The sequence below is a fragment of the Monocercomonoides exilis genome, assembly GCF_001643675.1.
Source record: "Monocercomonoides exilis strain PA203 chromosome Unknown scaffold64-419423, whole genome shotgun sequence".
Classification (NCBI taxonomy): Eukaryota; Preaxostyla; order Oxymonadida; family Polymastigidae; genus Monocercomonoides; species Monocercomonoides exilis.
In genome coordinates this window covers 62,897-84,520 of record NW_027150609.1, presented here as the reverse complement: position 1 = coordinate 84,520, position 21,624 = coordinate 62,897, and the positions used below count along the sequence as shown (strand labels likewise).

The window sequence follows — 21,624 nt, the reverse complement described above, 5'->3', positions numbered from 1 at the left end:
TGAAAAATGTAAAAGAATTATCAATCCAAATAGGCACACCTTTCTTCAAAATGGTTTAATTTCTTTGTTTGAATATCTGTTGAAGCTAAATCTTTAATTATTCCCTTTTCCTGTGTCATGAAAGAATTTGTCATTCAATTCAATGAGAAAATGATTTATTGATATTATCAAAAAAATAATGGCACAAACAAGGAAAAATTGATATTGCATTAAAAGCCTTTATGAGTTGAATAATTATGTTAATGTAATCCAATAATATTTTTTCTTTTATTCACAATGATTTTCTTTTTCATTTATTTTGATTTAATTTAAATTGCGCGTGTTTTAAAATACTTCAAAAAGTGTTTTTTAAAATCAAAAATTCCGAACTCAACAAGAGTGACCAAAAAGAAATATTAATATGAATACTCTCAAAATTCAACATTTGAGTTTTGTGAAGCTTATTGACTGTTCTCCGAAATCGAATTTCATTCCGTCTTTTCTATTTTCATATTTCGAAAAGTTGCTCCAATTGCTTCTCATCAAATTGAGATGATCGTATTAAATTGAAAATGTTTTTCTTTTCATTTAGAATAAAATCACAAAAATTGTGCGTGGATTCGGTGTTACAATACTTTTACAAACTGATCTGTTTTTAGAAATTAGTCAGTGCGATAGTAATGATTGCTTAATAAAATTATTCTCAAAACTTCAATAAAACAACAAGAAAGGCTCAAAGAAAAAATTTAAAATAATTTAAAAAAATCAAAAAGAAAAAGAAAAAAGAAAAATATAACGTGAAATGTTCAGATGTGAATTATATTTGTGCATTAACATCAATATTTATTATTTCTCAAACAAAAGCAATTTACCGTCCATTTTCAAGACATTTTGTGTACTCAGCCACATCTTTAAGGTGCTGCTTTGCTAACTGTCGTAAACACTATGAAAATGAAATTAATTAGAACATCAACAAAAATTATTATTGAACAGCTGAGTGCAACGATATACATATTAAAAGCATACAATCATTTTCTTTGGATATTCTTCGTCTGAAAATTGCGTTTCTCCAAATTTTTTCAAAACTTGATCAAAAGCTTCGACACGTGACTTCAACTCATATTGTCTGTGTTTATCAACGTAAATGCAATATTATTGAAATTGAGTAGATATAACAAAGTGTAAAAATATTCATAAAATTATGCATAAGTATTAAGAAATATAACATAATTAATGATTTTGATGGAAAAAATTTCCCAAAGTTGCAAAAATGTGATTAAAAATCAAAAAGTTCAAACTTTGCAAGTCTTTTGTCTGAGGGTGCGCTCACAACAAGTATATCAGCAGAAGCATCTGGAGCAGGATGAGTATCTAAATAACCTTTTATTTGTGGTAACTTCTCATTATAAAATGCTATGCGAGCGTCTAATTCACTCTTTTTAAGAACAATTTCAAACATTAGAAAAATGAATGCATATGGAAAATTATCATTGGCTCAAGTTCTCAAATTCAAGAGCGCAATAATTTCGATTTCAAATAATTTTAATTGAAACATAAATATTTCAATCGAAGGTATTCATCAATTATAAAAAATCTCACTAACACATTTTATTTTGATATTTTTTCGTTTTCATATTCAACTATCCATACTTCTTCTTTTTTCATCGATTGTAAAGCTTCTTCAAGTGGTACGATAGCTTTTTCCAGATCCTTTTTACCTCTAAATTAAAACATATTCCAAAGTTATTTGTTATAATATTATCAAACATTTTTTTATTGCAAACTGTGATAATGCTTGGAAATCTTGGTTCAATTCCACAAACGTTGAAGTGATGTGTTCGGTTGCAAGCTCTGTGATTATTTCTGCAAACTCAGATTGCTCTTTTTCATCCGATGATGTTGAATAAGAAGCAAGAACATTGCTTGAACTTGCTGGCACTGGTGCCGCTTTTGTTGAGCGAGTTCGCTATTTCAAAATGGAGCAAATCCGAAATAGAATAAAATTAAAAAAATCAATATGAATATTTCATAAATAATAGAAACCAAAGGGGATTTCTGCTGAAAATTGTGTAGCATTTCAGTGAACACATATTCCATGTTCGGGTTCATCTTCCAATTTGTTAACGTTGTCAACACAACTGTTCCATCTGGTTTCACAGACGGATTTGCTAAATCTAGAACTAGGTTTCCTGTTGGGAGAAGCGTTATTCCCGGTGCCTCCTGCGGAAAATTCCAGGGAAGTGTAAAACCAATGGGAAAATAATAAACACTTCCTTGTATATTAATTGGAAGAAGGCACTCATCAACAACATAATAATAATATGAACCTAAAAAAGAATAAGCAAAATAATGAAATATTTTTCAAAACATACTTCCCGGATAAGGCTTGATTTGATAGTTTCCTTTCTTTGTATGTGAAGAAATAATTCTAAGAGTACTTTGAACTGCAGTTGGGTTTTGAAAATTATAATGTGCTATCGTTGGAAGAATTCCTTCCAAATTTAAATCGCCCAAGGAACTCATTAAACAATATTTTGTCTATTGATCAAGCCCTTTCTTCTTTAATATTGATAAAGAGCTCCAGTTATATAAATTTGGTGTAATAATCCAAAATAATAATAATAATAATTTTTACAAAAGAGCATATTTCTCATAAACACAATAAACTAACTTATTCAACAAGATATACAAAATCAAGTCTTTAATATCCCACCAGAACAATAATACAAAATAAAAGAAAAAAATAAAGTTGGCAATTCGAAATGCAACAACATTCACATTAGAAGTGATAAAAAAGTTACTGCATCTCTGGCGGAGGATCAAAATCAATGAGGTTCTCATCTCCATTTCCTTCATTTGTACTCGGGCTTGCACCTGTTTCAGCGCCTGGAGATGACATTTTTGGTGGAGCATCACTTTCAATAGTAACTGCAACTTCATCTTCTTGATCGTTCCTTTCTTCTTCTTTTTCCTCTGATACTTTCTTCATCACATATAAATAATAAACTTGATTTGGTGGAGCTCCTTCATATTTTGGAGTTGTTAGCTTATCAACCTTCCATCCATATTCCTCTTTTTCGAAATGAGGAAGGCGAGTTGCCGGAACGCCGTATGTAATTACAACATACACTCCACCTTTCTTAAGCACTCTTGATACTTCTTTTAACATTGAAGATAACTGTGCATAAGAATCTGTTCCACATAATATTGCATCGGATGTTCCTTTGTCAATTATCAAATCAAAAGTTTCATCATCAAAACTCATTGCTTTAACGTCCATTTCTGCCCCTTTAAAAATAACAAATATTATCATTGTTAAAGAAAAATTTATCATTTTATTAATAAAACTTGCGTACAATCAATTTCTGGTCTTGCTGAAATGTTCGCATCTTGCATTTTATTAATTATATTTGCAGAGTAATCAATGCACTTAATATTCTTCTTTCCATCATCATAAAGTTCTTCAGCAAGTTCTAAATAAAATAATTTTCAGTAATCAACTTACTAATACATAAACGATCACACTTGATGATCCACATCCAATATCAAGAATGCAAGATTCATCTGTCATAAATGGAGCGAGAAGAGGCTTCAAATGTTGATAGCGCAAATACCAATCAAATGGTGCTTGCTCCGTATTGTATCTTTCTTCCCAGTATTCTAAAATAAAATATTTAAACAATATCATGGAAACAAATCCTAATTTTCGTTTCAAACTTTGTTCGCCGTATTGTCCCATTTATTTATTGATCTTATTTTTCCTCTGGTGACAAAAAGTTTTTTTAGAAAAATTAAATAATTATAATTCTTCATTTTGTTCAGTACAATAAACCTCTAAAAAGAACAATTTCTGAATCAATACAATTAAACAAGTAAATGTTAAATTCTCAATGAAATAAAAGATCTATTTTCTTTAAAATATGAAATATCCTTGAATAAGTCAAATACTTCTTTGGAAAATTAACTATTTCAACTATTTTTATTCACAAGCTTAAAAATAAATATAAAATCAAAATAATTATTCCGTCTTTCTTTCTTATTTATTAAAAAACTATAACTTCAATCTATTTTGTGAAATTATAATTAATCTTTCAAAATAAAAACTAGTTCGTGTTTTATTTAAAAATGACCGCATTTATGCTTGTGATTTGATGTGTTTTGCGATGAATTCGTAGCTCTGGATGTCCGTACCGACTTCCTTGATAACAACACATGAGCAGTTAACAATCTTACGTGGTTGTCCGTCTTTGTCAATCTGGCACAGTCCAGCCCATTGGCCAAGATCTTCTGCGCTTTCAACACGAAGAATTGGTACGTTACGATGTGCGCACAAAGTTTCAACAAGCTTTTTGTATGATTCTTCTTCGCAAGAATCAGCGAGAATGCAAAGAGCAGCCTCATTACGATCAAGAGCCTTTGCGCATTCACGCAGCCCACGGAAGAGTTTTCCATGAATTAATGAACTTTTGAGCACATTTTGAATTGCTGTTGGAAGATCAAGAGCTTTGGGGGCTTCGTGTGCAACTGGAGCTGATTCAACTGGTTGTCTGTAAAAAATAAAAACTTTTATCAAATCTCTTGAAATATTTGCTTTGCAAACTCTTCAATATCCATTTCTGGTCTCAAGTTGAGAAACTTTCCTCGACAAAAATTCCCCTGTTAGCCTTGAAATTTCCCATTTTAAAATTAATAAAATAATCATGCTCAAAAAGATATTGGCATGTTCATTTTGATACAAAAAGAATGATGTAAGTTATGAATTGTAAAAAAAAGAGCCTACAAAGGTAGAAAAACTGAGAAGAATATGTTCATATCCAGTTTGAGTACATCCCAAAAACTGTGATGTCGAAATTGAAAAGAGCGTTAAATAAAATTAATTCAAAGAGTTCGGTGATGAAGTCAGTTCCAGATTATTAAAGAATAGAAATATATATAAATAAGAAAAAAAGAAAATAAAGATGTTCAAGCTTTCAATTATTTCTATTCTTTTCCCCAACAATTCGTGAGCGCATGCGCCATCAAATTCTCCAATCTCTTCTCTCTCTTCATTCTCTCTCCCTCTAATCATCTTCATCCTGCCCCTGCTGCGAAGGATCGTCAAACACCGAGTGGTGCACATTCTCATCTCCATCCTCTCCTCCCTGGTTCCACTGAGGCCAATCCTCATCTCCTCCATCTCCATCCATATCTCCTGCCCCAAATCCTAACCCTCCCATATTCGCTCCATCGCCCATCTGCTCTCCATCTCGCTCTGTCCCGTCCTGCTGCTGCATCGCAGGTGTTACAATGTCCTGAAATAGGTTGTCCCAGCTCCAGCTGAGTGGCTGCTCCACTCCCTCTGGTACAGGCGCTGATAACAAGGCAGAATCCAGCCCTTCCACATCATATCGCCTCTCGTCCAGCAGACGTGCTATGTGCAATGTGTGTGCTAAATGATCTGCTGCTGGCACCATCCGCTTCACGGGCGGCGGGGCTGAGCGGCTGGCTGAGGGAGATGGCGCTGGAGAAGGAGAAGGAGAAGGAGAACTTCCAGATGCTTCTGCAGAAGATGGTGTAGCGGTGGTGCTCGATTCAGCATTTCCAACGTTTGCTTCGCTCTCCTCTTTCTTCTTCTTCCACTCTGCCACCTCTTTCCTCCTCTGCTGCTCTGTCTGCAGTGCTTTGATCACAGCTGTCACCAGCCCGCCGTCTAAGAGCAGATTCTGCTGCAGCGGAAGGCTCCTGTTCAGCAGCACCGTCTCAAATAAGGTGTACAGCTCAGACAGGAGAAGGGTGTTTGAGGGGAAGTCGAAGAAGAGCTTCACCAGCGGCGCAAAGAGAGAAGAGGGGGTGGAAGAGGTGGCATCGGGGGGAGTGAGAAAGGCCTCGTCGAGCGAAGGGCCATACCCACTGCGGAGGATGGTGGATATCAGAACAACAACTGAATGGATGGAGAGGGTTGGAAGGGAGGTGAGGATGATAAAGGTTGGGGGGGGAAGGGGGGTTAAGAGAAAGGAAAGAAATATAAACAAAATAAATAAATAGAATAAATAAATAGAATAAATAAATAAATTAATAGAAATTAATCATTTATTTAGCATCAGTAATAATACAAAGAGATGAATACCTTTCATTCTATAAGTACCAATGCTTCGCCCTCCTCCTTTGAACAGCGGTGGGATAGGGAAGTGTGTGCGGGAAGGAGCAGTCGATGAAGAGCAGGATGAGGTGGATGAAGAAGAAGAAGAAGGAGAAGCAGAGGAAGATGATGATGGAGGTTGCATACAACGTTCAGCAGAGCTTCCAGGCGATGCCCAGTCGAACGAGAGGCATTTCACGATGGATGAGATGGATGACAGGATGTGCTTGTTGATGAACTCAGGCACCGGAATGTTCGCTTGGATCGGATTGATCGGCTGCCCATTACCATCTGTGGGGTTCTGCCGAGTGTTCCACACAATATCCACAAGCAATGAGACTGCAGCAGATGCAGCGCAGATCGGAATTTCCACAGCTGTTTTGGATGATTCAGCGGAAGGGCTGGCTTTTGGGGCTTCTTCTGAACTGCTGGTTGATGAGGCATCCGTGCTGGTGTCTTCTTTTTTCTCCTCTTTCTTCTCTTCTTTGTCCTTCTCTGACTCTTTCTCTTTTTCTGCGCCTTCTTTCTTCTCTGTGTTTTGTGCTACGTTGTCGGTGTGTGCTCCAAAAAGCGCAATTTCCAGTAAAAGCCCCATTTCGTGTTCTGTCAGCACTTCTTCAAAGAGCATCTGCTGATGTTCGGGTGTGTCGCAAAAGCGAATGATAATGTTGTTCAAAATCTGTCCAGTGTTCGCAGGAACCTAAAAATTGATTCCACAATTTTTTTGAATGTATTTGATTTGAAGGATCATAATAAAATGTGTGATTTTAATCAAATATAACAGCGAAATCAAGTTGGTAGTCGAACAAAAGAAGTTGATATGAACAAGTTATAAATAACATTAAATAATCCATAAAATTATCATCAAAATAGATACCGTTGACGATTTGCATTTTTTCATTTCTGACAAAAGAAGATATATTAAGTCGTACTTTTTCATCCACTAAGGAAATTAAAATAAAAGTCAGGCTTGTTTAATTGCATAAATTTGATCAAATTTTTCAAACTTTAATAAGTCCTTCTTTCTCGCTGTTGTTTTCAACAATCACAATCAAATCAAACAACAATTCGCAAAAAGGAAAATTGTCCAGATGGTTAACAAGCATTGGAATTGTGTTTCGATCTTCCATTTTTTCCAAAAGCTATTTTATAATTCGTTAAAAAACGCGCAAATAATGTTTTGGTTGTATGGCACTAAAGCAAAAAACGCACACCTCTGATCCAATTTTTGTGAGTAGAGAATGGAAAATTCGGCAGACATGATGCGCATAAACAGATTGAACGGGATTCGGATTCTCGATGAAAGAGAAAAGAACTTCAAGGCACTCAGGCTGATTGAGTGCATCTTGGATGCGTGTATCATCTTCTGAAAGAATTTCCGTCACAAGATAAGGATAAGAAAAGCGCTCTTTTTCAGTTGGGCCAGATGCTGGATCTTTCACAAGAAGATTAAGCATTTTCACAACTGTTTCTGGAGTTGTCAAACTAAAATTTAAAATGTTTTCATGGTATTGTTGAATTTTTTCGCATTTCTTTTTTTCGAAAAAATTAACTGTGAAACAAACTATTCCATCAATTTTGTGGATTGAGCCTTGACATCTTGGAGTATATCTTCAACTTGTAGTATTTCTTCGAGTGGTGCACCTTTTGCAATAAGCTTTTCTGCATTTGACTCCTGTACTTGGAGAAATCTCAGCCAAGCAGCCATTTGTTGATCCTTGTTCTATAATTTCAAATATTAATTTTAGTTTTTAATAAATAGCTGGCATTCCACATGTGATGAGCGTTCGTGATCGAATATGTTAGAATTCAATTTCATTTATTTTTTAAAATGTTTTATCCTTGAAAAAATATATGAAAATCCATTCAGTGGCCCTAAATCAGAAATCTAATGAATCTGTGCAGCCAAGTATGAAAATCATTTTTAAGTGTTTAAAGAAGTTCGCATCTTTTTTCTATTTTTGTGTGTGCATTTCCACTTTGTTTATATGCTTCCTTTTTTTTGAAGATGCAAGATTTCAGAGAATTAATGAAGTACAGAAAACAAATCAAATTTCAAATCAAAGATCAGGAGACTTATCTCACGATGTTCCTAAACCAAAGTTCCAATCATCTTCTTGCTCCACAGATTCTGTTCAGACACAAAACATCAAAATTCCGTCAATATCGCAACAACAACATTCATCAGACTTACCAAAGCCTCCATCACGCTCTTCACCAACTGCTCCATCAACTGTAAATTCTGCCTTTGAAAATCAGAGATCCTCGACTCAGGTGGATCTTTCGAAGATTGTAAAGAAGCCTGCCAGTCCTCAACAGTATGTCCCTCCACCGACTCATTCACAAACCAAGAGCTCTCCATCTTTGCCTGCAACAGCTCCTCCTCGTCCACCTATGGCAGCACCTCCATTGCATCCTTCTTCTGCTCCTTCACTTCCTTCTTCTGCTGCTCCTTCGCTTCCTTCTTCTTCTCCTCATCCTCTTCCGCCTTCCACCGCGCCTCCACTTCCGCCATCTCCGCTTCCCAGCCCTTTCTTTTCCAAATCCATCAATTCACCACTCACATCACTTTCCCCTCAGCTCACCGTTCGCCTCGGGACTTTTTCACTTCGTCGGCTGGCTGTCACCCAGTTTCGCGAGCAGCAAACATCGTCTAAGCTGCTCACCCGTGCGATACAGCCAGACGAGCTCATTTCATTCATTCCTTGTCTTGACTCTCCCCTCGCATTGAATGCTCCTCTTCTGCGCTGTGTCACTCAGGCACACTCTCCACAGGCTGTCTCTGCCTTCCGCACCATCACACGCGCAATAACCTCTGACTCCTCTGACCTGCTCCTGCTCGGCCATATGCCTGTCTTCAGTGATGTTGCAGGCTCAGCGCTTCCACACGAGGCGCCATATCGCCTGTGGAACGAAGGACGAAAGAGCGACGAGCTGAAAATCGAAGAGTCGTGGCACAAAGTGCTGAGGGAGGCGCGGAAGATGCAGGATCTGGCTGACGAGGTGTTTTGCCAGCTGATGAAGCAGCTGTCGCACACACAGATATCTTCCTCCTCACTTGCTACTTCTTCTTATCTCTCCTCTGCCATCGCTTCGGCTGTCAACTCACTTTTTGCTTCTCCTTCTCTTGCGAACTCCACAAACATCTCTCCATCGGATCGTTCTTCGCTTTCACCTTCTTCTTCTTCTCTGTCAGCATCATCTTCTTGTGTGTCCTCTTCTCTTTCATCTGTCCCAAAGTCTGGTTTGTTAACAATAGCTATCATAAATCAGCCATTTACACCATTGTCTATCCCTGTTGACCCAACAACCCTTCCTCCCCTTCAACAAAGACAGCAGCTGAAAGGCTGGATTCTCTTCTGTTCCGCAGCTGAGGCTCTTGTTCCGTCTCAGAACTTGCTTCCATTCATACTCAATTTCATCCACTCAGCTCAGCTGCTTTCGTTGCACTCGGTTTCTTCTTCTTCTTCTTCTTCTTCTTCTGTGCATCCATCAGCTTCGCCTCTATCGTACAGAGAAAGTGTTCATACTACAATGCTTTCTCGATTGGCATCGTTTGCTCTTTCAAAACTGCATCTTTCTGTTTGTTTCGGGTGTGTAATTGCTCCTCCTAAGGAATGTACAGCTTCCTCTTCTTCTTCCTCCTCCTCCTTCTCTTCCTCTTCAGTTGGCTCTTCCTCGACTTCTCTCAGCTGCATTTCGCGTTTGGCTTCTCTTTGCTGTGTTGCCCTTCAATCACGCTTCATCTGCTGCAATGTTGATGATGTGCTCTTTCTCCAAAAATGTCTCCCTTTTCCTCTTCCTTCTGTTCCACTCATTCGCCAAATAGAGGAAATTGCAGTGTCTTTCAAGTGCCCCTCAATTCCTATTGTGCTTCCTGTTCTGTGTAAAATGATTGTCAAGCTCAATGGATTATATGTGGAGGGCATTTTCAGGTTTGCTTGAAAAAATAATATGCTTTTTTTTCTTTCATTGTTGCTGTTGTTGATGATGTTGTGATAATTTTCTGAAATTCTTTTTATCATAACGCGCGGATTAATGAAACTCTTTGACATTCATGTTATTTCTTGGCAATTCGATAAAAAATTTTTTCTGATATATTTTCTGATAATATTTCTTTTTTAATATCTTCAATGAACAATTTTTTTTTTATTTCCTTGTCTCTTCTTTCTTGACAGGAAAAGCGTCTCTCAGTCTAAAACAGACTTCATCGAGTCGCAGCTGTGCAATGGAGATCTGCCAATTGCAACAGACGATCCGTGCTCGATTGCCGTGGCAGTCAAAATTTGGTGTCGGTCGATGCATTTGAGACTCATCCCAGTCAATGTCTTGTATGTTGCAGGTGAGAGGAAGAGGAACAAGAAATAGAAAAACGGATGTTTGAATGATATTGTGGACTTTGTTGAAGTCTGTACAGAAATTGATTGTAAACGGAAATTATTTATAAATTTTTTGAGATAAAAATTTTTGATTTTATAAATGTGTATAAACGTTTTCCTTTGCTCATATATTTTTGACTTCAACAAACTTTTTTATATTTGTTTTTTTACAACAAAGCAAAACATTTCAGCATTTGAAAGACGATCCGTGTGGTGCTGTGTCTTATCTTCGCACAGCGCTGCCGCCTTCCCATTTAATTTCTCTTCTGTACTTGCTTCGTTTTCTGCGTGTTGTTGGGTCGCCTCCTTATGTGGCACAGAACAAAATGACATTTGACAACATAGCCATCGTTGTTGCCCCAAACATCATCCCTTCTTCTTCTAAGGATCCTTTGAAATTAGCTGCTCAGATGAGAGTTTGCTTTTGAAGTTTTACAAACGCTAATAGTAAATTTTGTTTCATTTTTTCAATTTTTTCGTATGTTTGATATTTTCAGCTTAATGTTGATCTAGCACTCTTGATGATAAATGGCCTTGTTCCAAATGAGATTGAAGAGAGTTACTTTGCTGCTATTGATGCCTTTGTGGAAAAATTCTTGTGAAAATACTTTATTAAGTTCTTCAGTATAGAAAATTAAAGTTATGATTTTAAATGTTATATGTTGATTTGTTCATCATTATTATCAAAGAGAATTCTTTATTTGTAGATTCTAATTTTTTATTTATTTATTTTGAACATTTTTATAATCTGATTAATTTTTTGAAAAAAAAAAGAGTTATTTGAATCAAATATTTTAGAATGGGCTATGTTTTTTTCGGAATAATCTTTTCTTAAAGCTTGAATATGTCTTGGTTAGAACCATTTGAAATCGAAAAAAAATTATTTGAGGAAGTTGACTTCGAAAGTGCAAATGCCTTATATTCATCTTTTCCTGATTTTCTTCAAAATTTGCAGAATCAACTTCAGATAATGTTTTATTCAAGATATTGTGCAATTTCTCCTCAAGACACAACATCCTGTGCAGTGAAAGCCGGTTTCATGGCAGATTTAATTTGTATGCTTTGTAATGAATTTTTGTGTTTGTGAATAAATAATTTATTTTAAAAGCAAAATCTATTCTCAATAAGTTTACGTTTTCGTCTCGCCCACATGAAGATGACAAAAGCCCTTCAGATATTATAGCTTCTAAGATAGATAGAATGAATATGGTATTCATTTTTGTTCTTCAAAAAAAATTTTTTTGAATTGTTTTTAGAAATTAGAAACCCAGCTTCCACAGATAATGGACAAAATTACAGCAATGGAAAAAAGTTTAAGTTTTATGTCTCAGTCCTCATTTGGGATTCCAGAGCAATTTACTCCTTCCCAATCAGCATTCAATGAATCTGAGAAAAATCAATATTTATATCGTGATAAATGTTCTCCTGACGCTTACAACGATATTCATGAAATCAAAGAGGGTAACGAAGTTTTACAGAAAAAAATGCAAGAATTTCCCAAATTTCAAGAATTTCCCAAATTTCAAGAATTTCATTCTTCTGAAATCGAGAAGAAAAGTTCGGTTATATGTGAGCCGATTCCTTCGTGCGAACCTAAGTCTTTGTTATCAAATGTTAATTCTAATTATAGTCAATTTTCTTCAAAAACTCTACCAGATCCTCCTGTTGTGCAAAAACAAAGTCAATTCGAAGCACCTCAAACTATTAATTCTAAAGATTTGCACACTAATTCGCAACAATATCCATCTTCCAATCTGGTATCACCACCAACCTTACCAATATGTCCTGCTTCTAAAGTGCCTTCATCTCTTCCAAAACTTCCTTCATTACCTTCAATGCCTTTTGTTCCTGCTGCACTGCCGTCGTTATCTGTATTAGCCTCGCAGCCAAATCCTGAATCCAGCAAGTCACAGTCATCCGAAATTGGTACTGCGGAATTTCCGTTTCCGCCTCCTCCATTTACATCTCCGTTAAGCATAGCTTCAAAAACTGCAAATGAGCAAATTGGAAAGGATAAAGAAAAAGAAAGAGTTGATTCTGACGGAAAGGAGAAAAAGAACAAAGAATTGGACTTGTCAAACTCAAAAGAACAAAAAGATTTATTGAAGAATGAAGACGCACAACAAGAAAAATTGAAGAAGGATGATGAAATTATTCGAAAATTACTGGAGAAAGATAGAAAAGAAGAAGAAGAGAAAAAGAAAAAATTAGATGAAGAACCTATTGAATGCGAACTATGTCACAAGCTTATTCCGTTCAAACATTATGAAAATCATGCTAAATCCCACTTAAATCCCCACGTCACTCCAAAGTTCGGTTTTGATATCAAATTTGGAGGCGGAAGAGGAAGAAGAGGAAGATATTAAAAATAAAAAATAGGTATTTTCAGGGGTTCGCGCTTTTTTCTCATTTTGTTCCAAAAAAATTTATTGGTATTACTTAAGCAATGCTATCATTATTTGAAATGTTTAAAACATTTTTTGCATTTTTAAATTAAATAATTTATTTTCAGAGTTTCATTTAAAAATAAAAAAGATGTATTATTATTTTTTATTATTTTCATCATTTTGAAAGAATTCAATTTTTGAGCCAAAACAGAAATTTTTTTGAATACAAACAATTTTTCTTGATTATTTGGAAAAAAGGCATTCAATAAAAAGAAAAATAAACGAGAAACGAATAAAGTTTCTTTTCTCTTTTTGGTTTTGTTTGTTTTCAGGTTAATATTTTTTTTGTTATAATTTCACTTGAAATAATTCGATTTTGAAAAAGAACAACTCAAATTTGAAATAAAATGTTTCAATTGGAAAAATAATATTTTTTTTTGTATTTTTTTTCCTTTTCTTGATGATGGTTTTCAGAAAATTTGATCTTGGAATTCCATTCATGATGAACTGTTATTCATTTTCATTTTATGAAATGAATAAACATGTATGTTTCTTGAAAGGTCTTTAAAAATGAAAATAATAATCACTTTGTTGAAAAATCGAAAGTGAAGTGTAACTCTTTATCTGACAATCTTTCCGAAAAGATCAGTGTACAATATATTCACAATGAATATTCAAAATTGGTTGTTTCATAATAAATAATACTAATTTATTCATTGATTGAAAACAAAAAAATGCAAGGTTGTTATTTAGAAACAAACATCCATTAATATATGGATGATTATTATTGAAATAAAAATTATTCTAACAAAAACATCGGTTTAAAAATTATTCTTGAATATCAACAAAAGAATACTGAAGAGTGAAAAGTCCTATAAAAAACATCAACATCTTTATTTGTGCAAAATGATTTGTTTATTAATCAATTGTGATAAATACACAAATTGCAGACAAAATCTCTTCCCGGTAACAAACAACCTTTTCATTTTCGACACCACAAAAAAAGTTATGATTTCAAAAATAATCACCAACATAGGGTCTTGATTGCATAAAAAATTAATAAAATTAAAAAAAGAAATCACTTTTTTTGTTTCTCAGGAGATGTATTAGATGAATTTCAGAACAAATTCAAGAATTTTAAATTAAAATTTCCAAGATTCAAAATTAGATTTGCTTTTTTGATATCAATGAGATAGTTAGAAAAATAAGAAAAAAATAATTACTATCTATTTTTTTAATCGAAATTAGGAAAAGTGTTCAGCGAGCGATTTCTTTCACAACACCTTTTGTGAAACCGTCAATTAATATTTTTTCCACACTTCTCTTTCTTTTTCTTTCTCTATCTATTTCTATTAATAGATTAAAAAATATTTTTAAATAAAGAAAATATTCATTTTGGATGAATTTTTTTTTTTGGCTGAAAAAATTTCACTGCTCACAAATTATTCTTTCATTTTTCTCAAATAAAAAAATTTTTTGAATTTCTTACAATGAGTGTACAGAACTTGTAATTGCATGAAAGCAGAAAAAGTCAGAAACAAATTCAAAATTTTTTTCGTATGTCAAAATTTTTTTGAAAAGTTCCTTTTGTTTTATTTTCAAATAAAATAAATATTTCATTTTTCAATCAATTAACTGTTCATGCTTAAGAAACTTCACAAAAACGGAAATACAAACATTGTCAAGAATTTGTTTCCATAACAGAAGAATTTGGTCTATGTGAACAGAAATATTATTGAAAAATGGAATTTTATTAAATTTGAAAATAAAACAAAAGAAACTTTTCAAAAAAATTTAGACACATATGCAAGAAATTATCTCCCTTTTGGACAATAATATTGCATAAATGAAAAGTCATCAATTTGTTCCAAGCTTTTTCTGCGATTATATCATGATAAGTCTTTCATCTCAACGTATAAAATAGAGAGAATATAAAAAAAATATGAAAAATATTAGAAAGTTGAGTTTGGAACAAAATTCATAAAAAACAAGAATTTGACACATTTGGTACGATATTTTTTGCTTTATTAATTTTGTTCCATTCTGAACATTTAATTAATTTCTCAATTTCGAAAAATTTCCGATGATTTTTTGACATGAGAATCAAAGATTTCTCATGATAAGGTTGTGGAAAAAGTTTGGAACAAATTGTAGTTTTTTTCGTTAAAGAAATAATTATTCCTTATTTGTGAAATTTACCCATATTATTATATTTTTGAAATAAATTACCAAAATGTCCTTTATGCTTCCTCATTTACATTCTGGTGAGATTTTATTTGATTTACATCATATATTTATTACTTATTTTAATATAAATTAACATTCTCATGATTTTGAATGAAATGATAGGATATGCAGTTGATCAAGCAATTGTTACTGAAGAAGAAAGAGTTGTGGTATGAATCAGAATTCTTTTAATTGTATTTTAAAAATCATTATAAAATTTAGGTCATTCGCTTTGGACACGATGATGATGCAACTTGCATGATAATGGATGAATTATTATATGCAGTATCAGCAAAGATTGCAAACTATGCCGTCATTTATCTTGTTTGAACTTATTAAAGTGAATTTAGCCTTTAAAATATTCTGATAAAATTAACTTTCAAATTAGGTTGATATTACTGAAGTTCCAGATTTTAATAAAATGTATGAACTTTATGATCCCTGCTCAACGATGTTCTTTTATCGTAACAAACATATCATGGTTGACCTCGGTACTGGAAATAACAACAAAATAAATTGGGCGATGGATAACAAAGAGGAGTTTATTGCAATCGTCGAGACAGTTTGGAAAGGGGCAAGAAAAGGGAGGGGTTTGGTGGAAGCACCAAAAGATTATTCAACAAAATACAAATATTAAAATAAATAAATAAATAAATATTTATCAACACAAAAATTATTTTTTGTTTCAAAAACATCAATTTTAATCACTTCATAAATAATTATTCCTTTTCAGTTGCAGAAACATCATTTGCCAACAATATTTGAGTTGTAGTGTCTCTTAAACTTGACGCTTCTCGGTGAATTTCTCTCTTCTCAGATTTTATTGATCCTTTAGCTTTTATTTTTGACAAGTTTGATCGAAACATTGATAATTTGTCACCTCGCATTATAGAAGGAAAGAATTCTGCAGGATCATCATTTCTCTGTTCGGCAATGATATCACACAGAGGATGAAAATCAGATGCCCCTCCACCGAATCTCATTTTGAATGATCGCAGGGCTTCGGGATTTCGAGTGTGGAACAATCTTGCTGCACTTAGCCAGTTGCCATGACATTCTTCAACAACATGGAAAAATTCGGTAAAAGGTACAGAAGGAAAAAGAAAACTGGCCATTTGCTTTTGATACTCTGAAAGAACCATCGAAGGAATAGTTTGCGAAAAAGGTATTTCTGACCGTTTGTGTTGAAGGTACCTTTCAAAATTTATCAAACTGATAAAGAATGGCTGAAGTATTGGAAAAAATCTACAAAATTAAAAGCGTACAAATATTAACATACAGTTATTGGAGAAGCAATTTCATGAAGCCCCTTAAGTAAGTTCCATGCATCTCGAAGGCTTAAGCAATCATATTCCATCAGATGAGCAAGGACGACTGTCGAAGATCGACTCATTCCTGCTCTACAATGGACAAGTGCAGTACCATGACTCTTTCTACAATCCCTCAAAAACTTAATTGCAGTTTAAAGTTATATGAATATTTTGAAAAATGAAAAACTCACAAACTTTAAGCGCTTCTGGCCACAAGCTTTCAAATTCTCTGACTTTAGCAGCAGAGTCAACAATTGGAAGCTAATCAAATTCGCACATAGAACACTTAAATAATGAAAAGCACATAAAGGAACAAACCCAAAGTCGTTGTATTGATTTTGAACATTCATCCGAACAACGAGTTTTTAAAACAGAAACAATGTGTGTGATACCTTTAGCCTTATATCAAGAAATAAATTAAATAACAAAATACAAACATTTCGTTTGCATACGTGCAGATTGATAAGATCACATGCTCCTTCAAGATTGGATATGTAAAGTTCACGTGGAATAATCTCAGTAAAATATGGTGGAGCTGTCCTGGTCCTTCCAAAAAGGATTGATGGCTGCTGACGAGAATACGTATGACCCTGCGTTCTAAAGTTAACTTCAACCTGCATGCTTTGAAATGCAGGTCTCATTCCAAACCATCAAAATATTTAAGGTTAAAAAGATCATAATTCATGAGGAGGAATTATAATTATTTTGAGCTGTAAATTTAACGTTCGCAATCGAATTTTCTTGTAATTGATATATTTTTTATTTATGTTTATTTTATGCTTGATAATTGATTTTTCCTTGTCTTGTTGTTCTGAAGATATTGAAGATAACTGTGAATGCTTGTGTCTTTCAACACAATTCCTTTTGAAAGAATGCGAAGATAATTGCGAATTCGATTGCTTATGGTGGCCAATTGGTTCTGGAGCAGCTACCAGATATGTGGACAATCTTCAATCATATGATCATAAAAATCCAAATTGGTATGAAAAGATTCAACCAAAAAATCCTGGAGGTGTATCAGGGGCTTATGATCGAGTGCGCACTGGATGTACAATTCATCCACTAATTCCAAGGATGCCGAGTGAAGATGATTACAGTTGGCCTTTCAACAGATATCGTTTTAAACCATTTGGAACACTGAAACCGAAAGCCACTCAAATCATTTAAACAAAAAATTGCATTATGCTTTTTTGTATTTGCTGTTTTATTAACTTTCAATATGACTGTTTCTCTTATTCATTTTTTAAAATTCGTTCTCGGGTCCTTTTGTGATAAAATCATATTAACATTACTTAATCATCAAAGCAATTCAACATATTCGAGAATCAAAAAATGATAACGGCAAAAAGAAAATTGACCCTTAATTATTTATGAATTTTGATATTCATTTCATTAAATGTCTTCTTCATCTCGAAACAAAAAATCAGAACAACAAGAAGACATCCGCACTCACGTTCAACGTTCGCATGAGAATAAAAAGGAAATAAAGCAAATTATTAAAAATCTTGATACAATTTTATTACCTCGTCATATTCCTCAACGATTTTCGCATTTTACTCGTCCAACAAAAATTCATTGCACGACAAAAGATCAAGAATCATATCTTTTATCTAAGTGTGTTTTGAAAAATATTTTCATTTCGTTTTATTTCTTGAAAAAATATAGTTTCTATTTTGTCTTATCAACAAATGAATCAAACAAAATTCTAAATATCAAGAATTTAGATGATAAAAAGATTGATAAACAATTTTCGTTGAACATTCACGCTGCAGCATTTGTTCCAAAATCGTTGAAACAACAAAAGACTGAAATAAAAGAAAACAAAATAGATAATATTTTCATGAAGGAGAATGCAAAAGAATTTTTAGAATGGGAAAATATCCGCGAAGTTATATCACAATCACCAATTGTTGTTCCATGCCCAATTTGTCTTTCAGACACCCCAGTTATGGCACGAATATCGAAATGCGGACATATATTTTGCGATATTTGCATTCACAGATACTTAACCCAGAGGGACGAAGATATCGCCTCTGAAACAAGCCTTACGCCGACAGAAATAATGAAGACTATTGGACCTCCAAGAGTCAAACGATGCCCTCTATGCTTCGAAATGCTTATGCCAAAAGAGTTTATGCCTTTTCGGCAAATAAAGACGACAGATCACACTTTTCAATTAAAACAATCAATTCACGAGGAAACGCCTTATGAAATTACTTTCAAGCTATTTGGGAGATCTAACGAATATACTCTTCCAATACAAATATCTTCTTTGGACAAGGAAGATAAGCAGGATCCAACAGATGCTTATTGCTCCGCCCTTTACTCTTCTCAGTTTTTCTGTTCATCAGAAGACCCACTATTTTCCACAGCTGTTATCGTGAACAACGTTCGCAATGCGCCTCAGCGTGTTTCTTCTGAACAGGCGCACATGAGGGCGCTGCTGGCGAGAGAGCGTGCTGAGCTGCAGAAATTTGCAGAGGAGGCTGTTCTTTTTGAGAAAGAAACGCTTCCTTTTGTGCTCGATGCCATTCAGAGGCTGAAGGTGCGCTTTGAGAAGGAAGGAATTGCGATGAAGGAAATCAAGCTGCCGATTGTGGACGAGGACGTTTATGAAGTACAATACGTTATGGAGGATAAAAAAGAGGAAAAAAAATCGAAGTCTTCAAGTGAAGAAGCATATACAGGGAATTCAAGTTATTTAGGCTTGCCCTCAATGACTTCTTCTTCTTCTTCTTCTTCTTCTTCAAAACATTCAAATCAGATGGAAGAAGCACATTTGGATACAACGCAAACAAATAAACACAAAAAGAGTGCGAACAAAGTTACAACAGAAGCAAAGCCAACAGCAACGACAGCATCGTCTCTTGCTCCACAAGCTGTTGGCTTGATGGAAGAATTTCCTTCACTCAGCTCAAAAGAATTTGAGAAGAAAAAACCACAAAAAAGGACTCAAAAAGCGCAAAGCAGTGAAATGATTTTTGATTCTGATGGAGCAAACGATAAACGAAAGACAAGTGATTTGCAGTTGACTGATACAAATTCAACCATTCTGAAGAGTTCTTCTTCAAAGATGGACGAAAAGGCATCAGTTCAAAGAATGGAAAAAACGAGGATTGACAAAGAAGAGAAAGATAACTCACAAAAGAAAAAGAAAAAAAATATTGAATCAGAAACAAAAGAATCAGAAAAAATGCAAAAAGATACAAAAAAGAATAACGAAAAGTCAAATAAAAGCGAAAAAACAGTTACTGAAAGCAGCGGAAAAGAACCACAATCAAATAGAAGAAAAGAAGAAGAAGATGCTTTTCCTAGAAAAGAAGAAAGGAAAGAAGAAAGGAAAGAAGAAGAAAAGTCAGAAAGAGAAATCCCCATTTCATCATCGTTTGAATCATCCACTTCAGTTCTTTCATCGTCTTCTTCAACACAATCATCTCCACTTTCCACCCACTCAAATGTTGCAGCGCTGCCAAAAGTGACAGGGGCAGATTTGAAGCAATCACACAGCGACGAATCATCATCATCATCATCATCATCATCATCATCTTCTTCTTCTTCTTCTTCTTCTTCTTCATCCTCATCTTCATCATCAGCTGCTGATTGCAAAGACACTTCATTCGGCACACCCACTTCTCCACTCGCCAATCCGTCCATCCTTCCTTCCCCAACACGTCACAACCTGCCAGCCACACCTCATCTCTTCTTCTTCTATCAGAGCGACGACGGGCAAAGGCTGTTCCTCGACCCGCTCCACACGTCCATCATTGCTGCTGAAGTGGGCGGAGTTGAATGGCTTCCGACAGAAATAACACTTCGAATCAAGGATATCCAGCACCATCACAAGGGATGGGGTACGGAGCGGTACAGCAGAGTTGTGGAGCATCTGCCTATGGATGCTGAATACAGCATAGCTGAAATGGAAGTGGAAGGGGCAATCACACCGAATGTGCTGGAGCAGTACAGCGTGGCGCTAACAAAGAGGAAGGAAGAGAAAGAGCGGGAGGAGAGGAGAAGAGAAGAGCAGGAAAGAGAAGACACGCTGAATGCAGAGAAGGCAGAGCAGATGATGAAGGAGCAGTATGCACACAGCCTGGCATACGGAATAGGCGCTGGGGTGAATGAAATCAGAGACAGTTCAGTTTCAGCTGGCGGAAGCTTCTTTGTGTCACCTGGAGATCAAATAGAATTGGGCATGATGGAAGAAAGCATGCCTTCGCTTGCTGATCTCACTAAGAAGAAAAAGGAAGAGGAAGCTAAACAGAGAGAAGCAGAAAAGGAGAGGAAGCAAAGAGAAGAAGAAAGGAAAGGCAAAGGAGAAGGAGAAGACTCTGAAGGAAGGAAGAAGCATAATGGAAGCGGAAAAGACAATCATAAGAGAAAATCGCATGATGGAACAAATAATGGTGGAGACAAAGCATCCAAAAAAACAAGTGGCTCTTCAAAAGCTCAAGACAAGAAATTTGAAGAGAAGAAAGGAAGAAAGAATGAGAAAGATGCATTTCAGAACAAAAGCAACGAAGAAAGCAGTGCGGCAGATGAAGTGTTTATGCGCGAAAGGAATTCTGCTCCGATTGGAATGGATGACAGCATCGCAGCATTGCTCCCTCGAAGAGCATTGGCAAATAAAGAAAAAACTACACTCACTTCATCTCAAAGTCCAAAGAAGGGAAAACAACAGAATGAAAGCCAAAAGAAGGGCAAGGTTCAAAAGGAAGAGCTGCTTCTATTTTCCACTTCACTTTCAAGATATAACTGATGCATTGATCTTTTTTGAATTCACTTCACAATTAATTTACTGCAAAATAAAACAAAAATTAAGTTTCATTATCAAATTTAAAAAATTTTTAAAAACAAAATTAGAATATGATGGTGTGCGCATAAACCCGCACATTTGCACAAACCCGCACAATTCAGTTCAAATGAAAGGAAAGTTTCTTTAAAACAAATATTTCATATCAAAAGTTATTAACAATTGAATATAGATTTTAAAATAGTTTTTTTTATATTTTTTAATTCTGTTATGGTTGTTTTTCCCATATCATTAAATAATATTTATCGAAAAACAATATTTTGGAACATTATTCAACTTTCATAAATGGATGATATGAAAAAAGAAAAAATTGTCATCAATAAATCTGAACGAAATAGCTATTATTGTCAACAAAGGGCACTTCGAATGATTTCAAAAGGAGAAATTGCAGGGAAAAACGGCAGGCCAAGATATT

At 34.7% G+C, this 21,624-nt stretch overlaps 9 protein-coding genes across 9 annotated transcripts; 4 read left to right on the top strand and 5 right to left on the bottom strand.

The window, feature by feature from the left end:
* Positions 1-307: 307 nt before the first annotated feature.
* On the bottom strand, positions 308-2,511 carry MONOS_12517 (Vacuolar Protein Sorting 23B (Vps23)). Its single transcript, XM_067865145.1, has 7 exons — positions 2,352-2,511; positions 2,023-2,306; positions 1,764-1,945; positions 1,630-1,699; positions 1,278-1,414; positions 1,006-1,105; positions 308-922 (listed from the first exon to the last, which is right to left on the bottom strand). The coding sequence occupies exons 1-7, from the start codon at positions 2,500-2,502 to the stop codon at positions 848-850; spliced, it is 999 nt and encodes a 332-aa protein (XP_067719245.1). The 5' UTR covers positions 2,503-2,511; the 3' UTR covers positions 308-847.
* Position 2,512: 1 nt separating this feature from the next.
* On the bottom strand, positions 2,513-3,734 carry MONOS_12518 (putative Endothelin-converting enzyme 2 B (Ece2B)). Its single transcript, XM_067865146.1, has 4 exons — positions 3,697-3,734; positions 3,505-3,639; positions 3,336-3,452; positions 2,513-3,267 (listed from the first exon to the last, which is right to left on the bottom strand). The coding sequence occupies exons 1-4, from the start codon at positions 3,716-3,718 to the stop codon at positions 2,777-2,779; spliced, it is 765 nt and encodes a 254-aa protein (XP_067719244.1). The 5' UTR covers positions 3,719-3,734; the 3' UTR covers positions 2,513-2,776.
* A 44-nt stretch (positions 3,735-3,778) lies between these two features.
* MONOS_12519 (putative ribosomal protein rps12) lies at positions 3,779-4,640 on the bottom strand. The gene is made up of 2 exons (XM_067865147.1): positions 4,580-4,640; positions 3,779-4,526 (listed from the first exon to the last, which is right to left on the bottom strand). The coding sequence occupies exons 1-2, from the start codon at positions 4,591-4,593 to the stop codon at positions 4,115-4,117; spliced, it is 426 nt and encodes a 141-aa protein (XP_067719243.1). The 5' UTR covers positions 4,594-4,640; the 3' UTR covers positions 3,779-4,114.
* Positions 4,641-4,677: 37 nt separating this feature from the next.
* MONOS_12520 (putative serine/threonine-protein phosphatase 6 regulatory subunit 2) lies at positions 4,678-7,817 on the bottom strand. The gene is made up of 6 exons (XM_067865149.1): positions 7,663-7,817; positions 7,312-7,582; positions 7,105-7,239; positions 6,975-7,040; positions 6,086-6,797; positions 4,678-5,899 (listed from the first exon to the last, which is right to left on the bottom strand). The coding sequence occupies exons 1-6, from the start codon at positions 7,803-7,805 to the stop codon at positions 5,040-5,042; spliced, it is 2,187 nt and encodes a 728-aa protein (XP_067719242.1). The 5' UTR covers positions 7,806-7,817; the 3' UTR covers positions 4,678-5,039.
* Positions 7,818-7,876: 59 nt separating this feature from the next.
* Positions 7,877-11,266, top strand: MONOS_12521 (putative RhoGAP domain; the record flags this gene model as incomplete). The annotated part of the gene is made up of 6 exons (XM_067865150.1): positions 7,877-7,898; positions 7,968-8,006; positions 8,106-10,032; positions 10,276-10,428; positions 10,655-10,892; positions 10,974-11,266. The coding sequence occupies 6 exons, from the start codon at positions 7,877-7,879 to the stop codon at positions 11,076-11,078; spliced, it is 2,484 nt and encodes an 827-aa protein (XP_067719241.1). The 3' UTR covers positions 11,079-11,266.
* A 19-nt stretch (positions 11,267-11,285) lies between these two features.
* On the top strand, positions 11,286-13,287 carry MONOS_12522 (uncharacterized protein). Its single transcript, XM_067865151.1, has 3 exons — positions 11,286-11,531; positions 11,585-11,685; positions 11,733-13,287. Exons 1-3 carry the CDS (start codon positions 11,321-11,323, stop codon positions 12,840-12,842), a joined length of 1,422 nt encoding a protein of 473 aa, XP_067719240.1. The 5' UTR covers positions 11,286-11,320; the 3' UTR covers positions 12,843-13,287.
* A 1,805-nt stretch (positions 13,288-15,092) lies between these two features.
* Positions 15,093-15,872, top strand: MONOS_12523 (putative U5 snRNP protein, DIM1 family). The gene is made up of 4 exons (XM_067865152.1): positions 15,093-15,127; positions 15,213-15,259; positions 15,312-15,413; positions 15,478-15,872. Exons 1-4 carry the CDS (start codon positions 15,097-15,099, stop codon positions 15,724-15,726), a joined length of 429 nt encoding a protein of 142 aa, XP_067719239.1. The 5' UTR covers positions 15,093-15,096; the 3' UTR covers positions 15,727-15,872.
* Positions 15,873-16,359: 487 nt separating this feature from the next.
* Positions 16,360-17,019, bottom strand: MONOS_12524 (putative Dual specificity phosphatase, catalytic domain; the record flags this gene model as incomplete). Its single annotated transcript, XM_067865153.1, has 4 exons — positions 16,360-16,539; positions 16,595-16,660; positions 16,718-16,798; positions 16,852-17,019. 4 exons carry the CDS (start codon positions 17,017-17,019, stop codon positions 16,360-16,362), a joined length of 495 nt encoding a protein of 164 aa, XP_067719238.1.
* Positions 17,020-18,239: 1,220 nt separating this feature from the next.
* On the top strand, positions 18,240-21,223 carry MONOS_12525 (uncharacterized protein; the record flags this gene model as incomplete). Its single annotated transcript, XM_067865154.1, has 1 exon — positions 18,240-21,223. One exon carries the CDS (start codon positions 18,240-18,242, stop codon positions 21,153-21,155), a length of 2,916 nt encoding a protein of 971 aa, XP_067719237.1. The 3' UTR covers positions 21,156-21,223.
* Between the last annotated feature and the right edge of the window lie 401 nt (positions 21,224-21,624).

Excerpts from the sequence above, each read along its gene's own strand:
- MONOS_12522 (XM_067865151.1), top strand. The coding sequence starts at position 11,321 with ATGTCTTGGTTAGAACCATTTGAAATCGAAAAAAAATTATTTGAGGAA. Across the intron at positions 11,532-11,584 it reads TTTCATGGCAGATTTAATTT|CAAAATCTATTCTCAATAAG; the intron begins GTATGCTTTGTA and ends TTATTTTAAAAG. Across the intron at positions 11,686-11,732 it reads AGATAGATAGAATGAATATG|AAATTAGAAACCCAGCTTCC; the intron begins GTATTCATTTTT and ends AATTGTTTTTAG.
- MONOS_12520 (XM_067865149.1), bottom strand. The coding sequence starts at position 7,805 with ATGGCTGCTTGGCTGAGATTTCTCCAAGTACAGGAGTCAAATGCAGAA. Across the intron at positions 7,240-7,311 it reads TCACAAAAATTGGATCAGAG|CTTTTGGAAAAAATGGAAGA; the intron begins GTGTGCGTTTTT and ends ATTATAAAATAG. Across the intron at positions 5,900-6,085 it reads TGGTACTTATAGAATGAAAG|TTGTTGTTCTGATATCCACC; the intron begins GTATTCATCTCT and ends CCATCCATTCAG.
- MONOS_12517 (XM_067865145.1), bottom strand. The coding sequence starts at position 2,502 with ATGAGTTCCTTGGGCGATTTAAATTTGGAAGGAATTCTTCCAACGATA. Across the intron at positions 1,700-1,763 it reads GATTTCCAAGCATTATCACA|AGGTAAAAAGGATCTGGAAA; the intron begins GTTTGCAATAAA and ends GTTTTAATTTAG. Across the intron at positions 923-1,005 it reads AATATCCAAAGAAAATGATT|TGTTTACGACAGTTAGCAAA; the intron begins GTATGCTTTTAA and ends TCATTTTCATAG.
- MONOS_12523 (XM_067865152.1), top strand. The coding sequence starts at position 15,097 with ATGTCCTTTATGCTTCCTCATTTACATTCTG. Across the intron at positions 15,260-15,311 it reads CTGAAGAAGAAAGAGTTGTG|GTCATTCGCTTTGGACACGA; the intron begins GTATGAATCAGA and ends TATAAAATTTAG. Across the intron at positions 15,414-15,477 it reads ACTATGCCGTCATTTATCTT|GTTGATATTACTGAAGTTCC; the intron begins GTTTGAACTTAT and ends CTTTCAAATTAG.
- MONOS_12518 (XM_067865146.1), bottom strand. The coding sequence starts at position 3,718 with ATGGGACAATACGGCGAACAAA. Across the intron at positions 3,453-3,504 it reads TATTGGATGTGGATCATCAA|AACTTGCTGAAGAACTTTAT; the intron begins GTGTGATCGTTT and ends TATTTTATTTAG. Across the intron at positions 3,268-3,335 it reads AGCAAGACCAGAAATTGATT|GGGCAGAAATGGACGTTAAA; the intron begins GTACGCAAGTTT and ends TTATTTTTAAAG.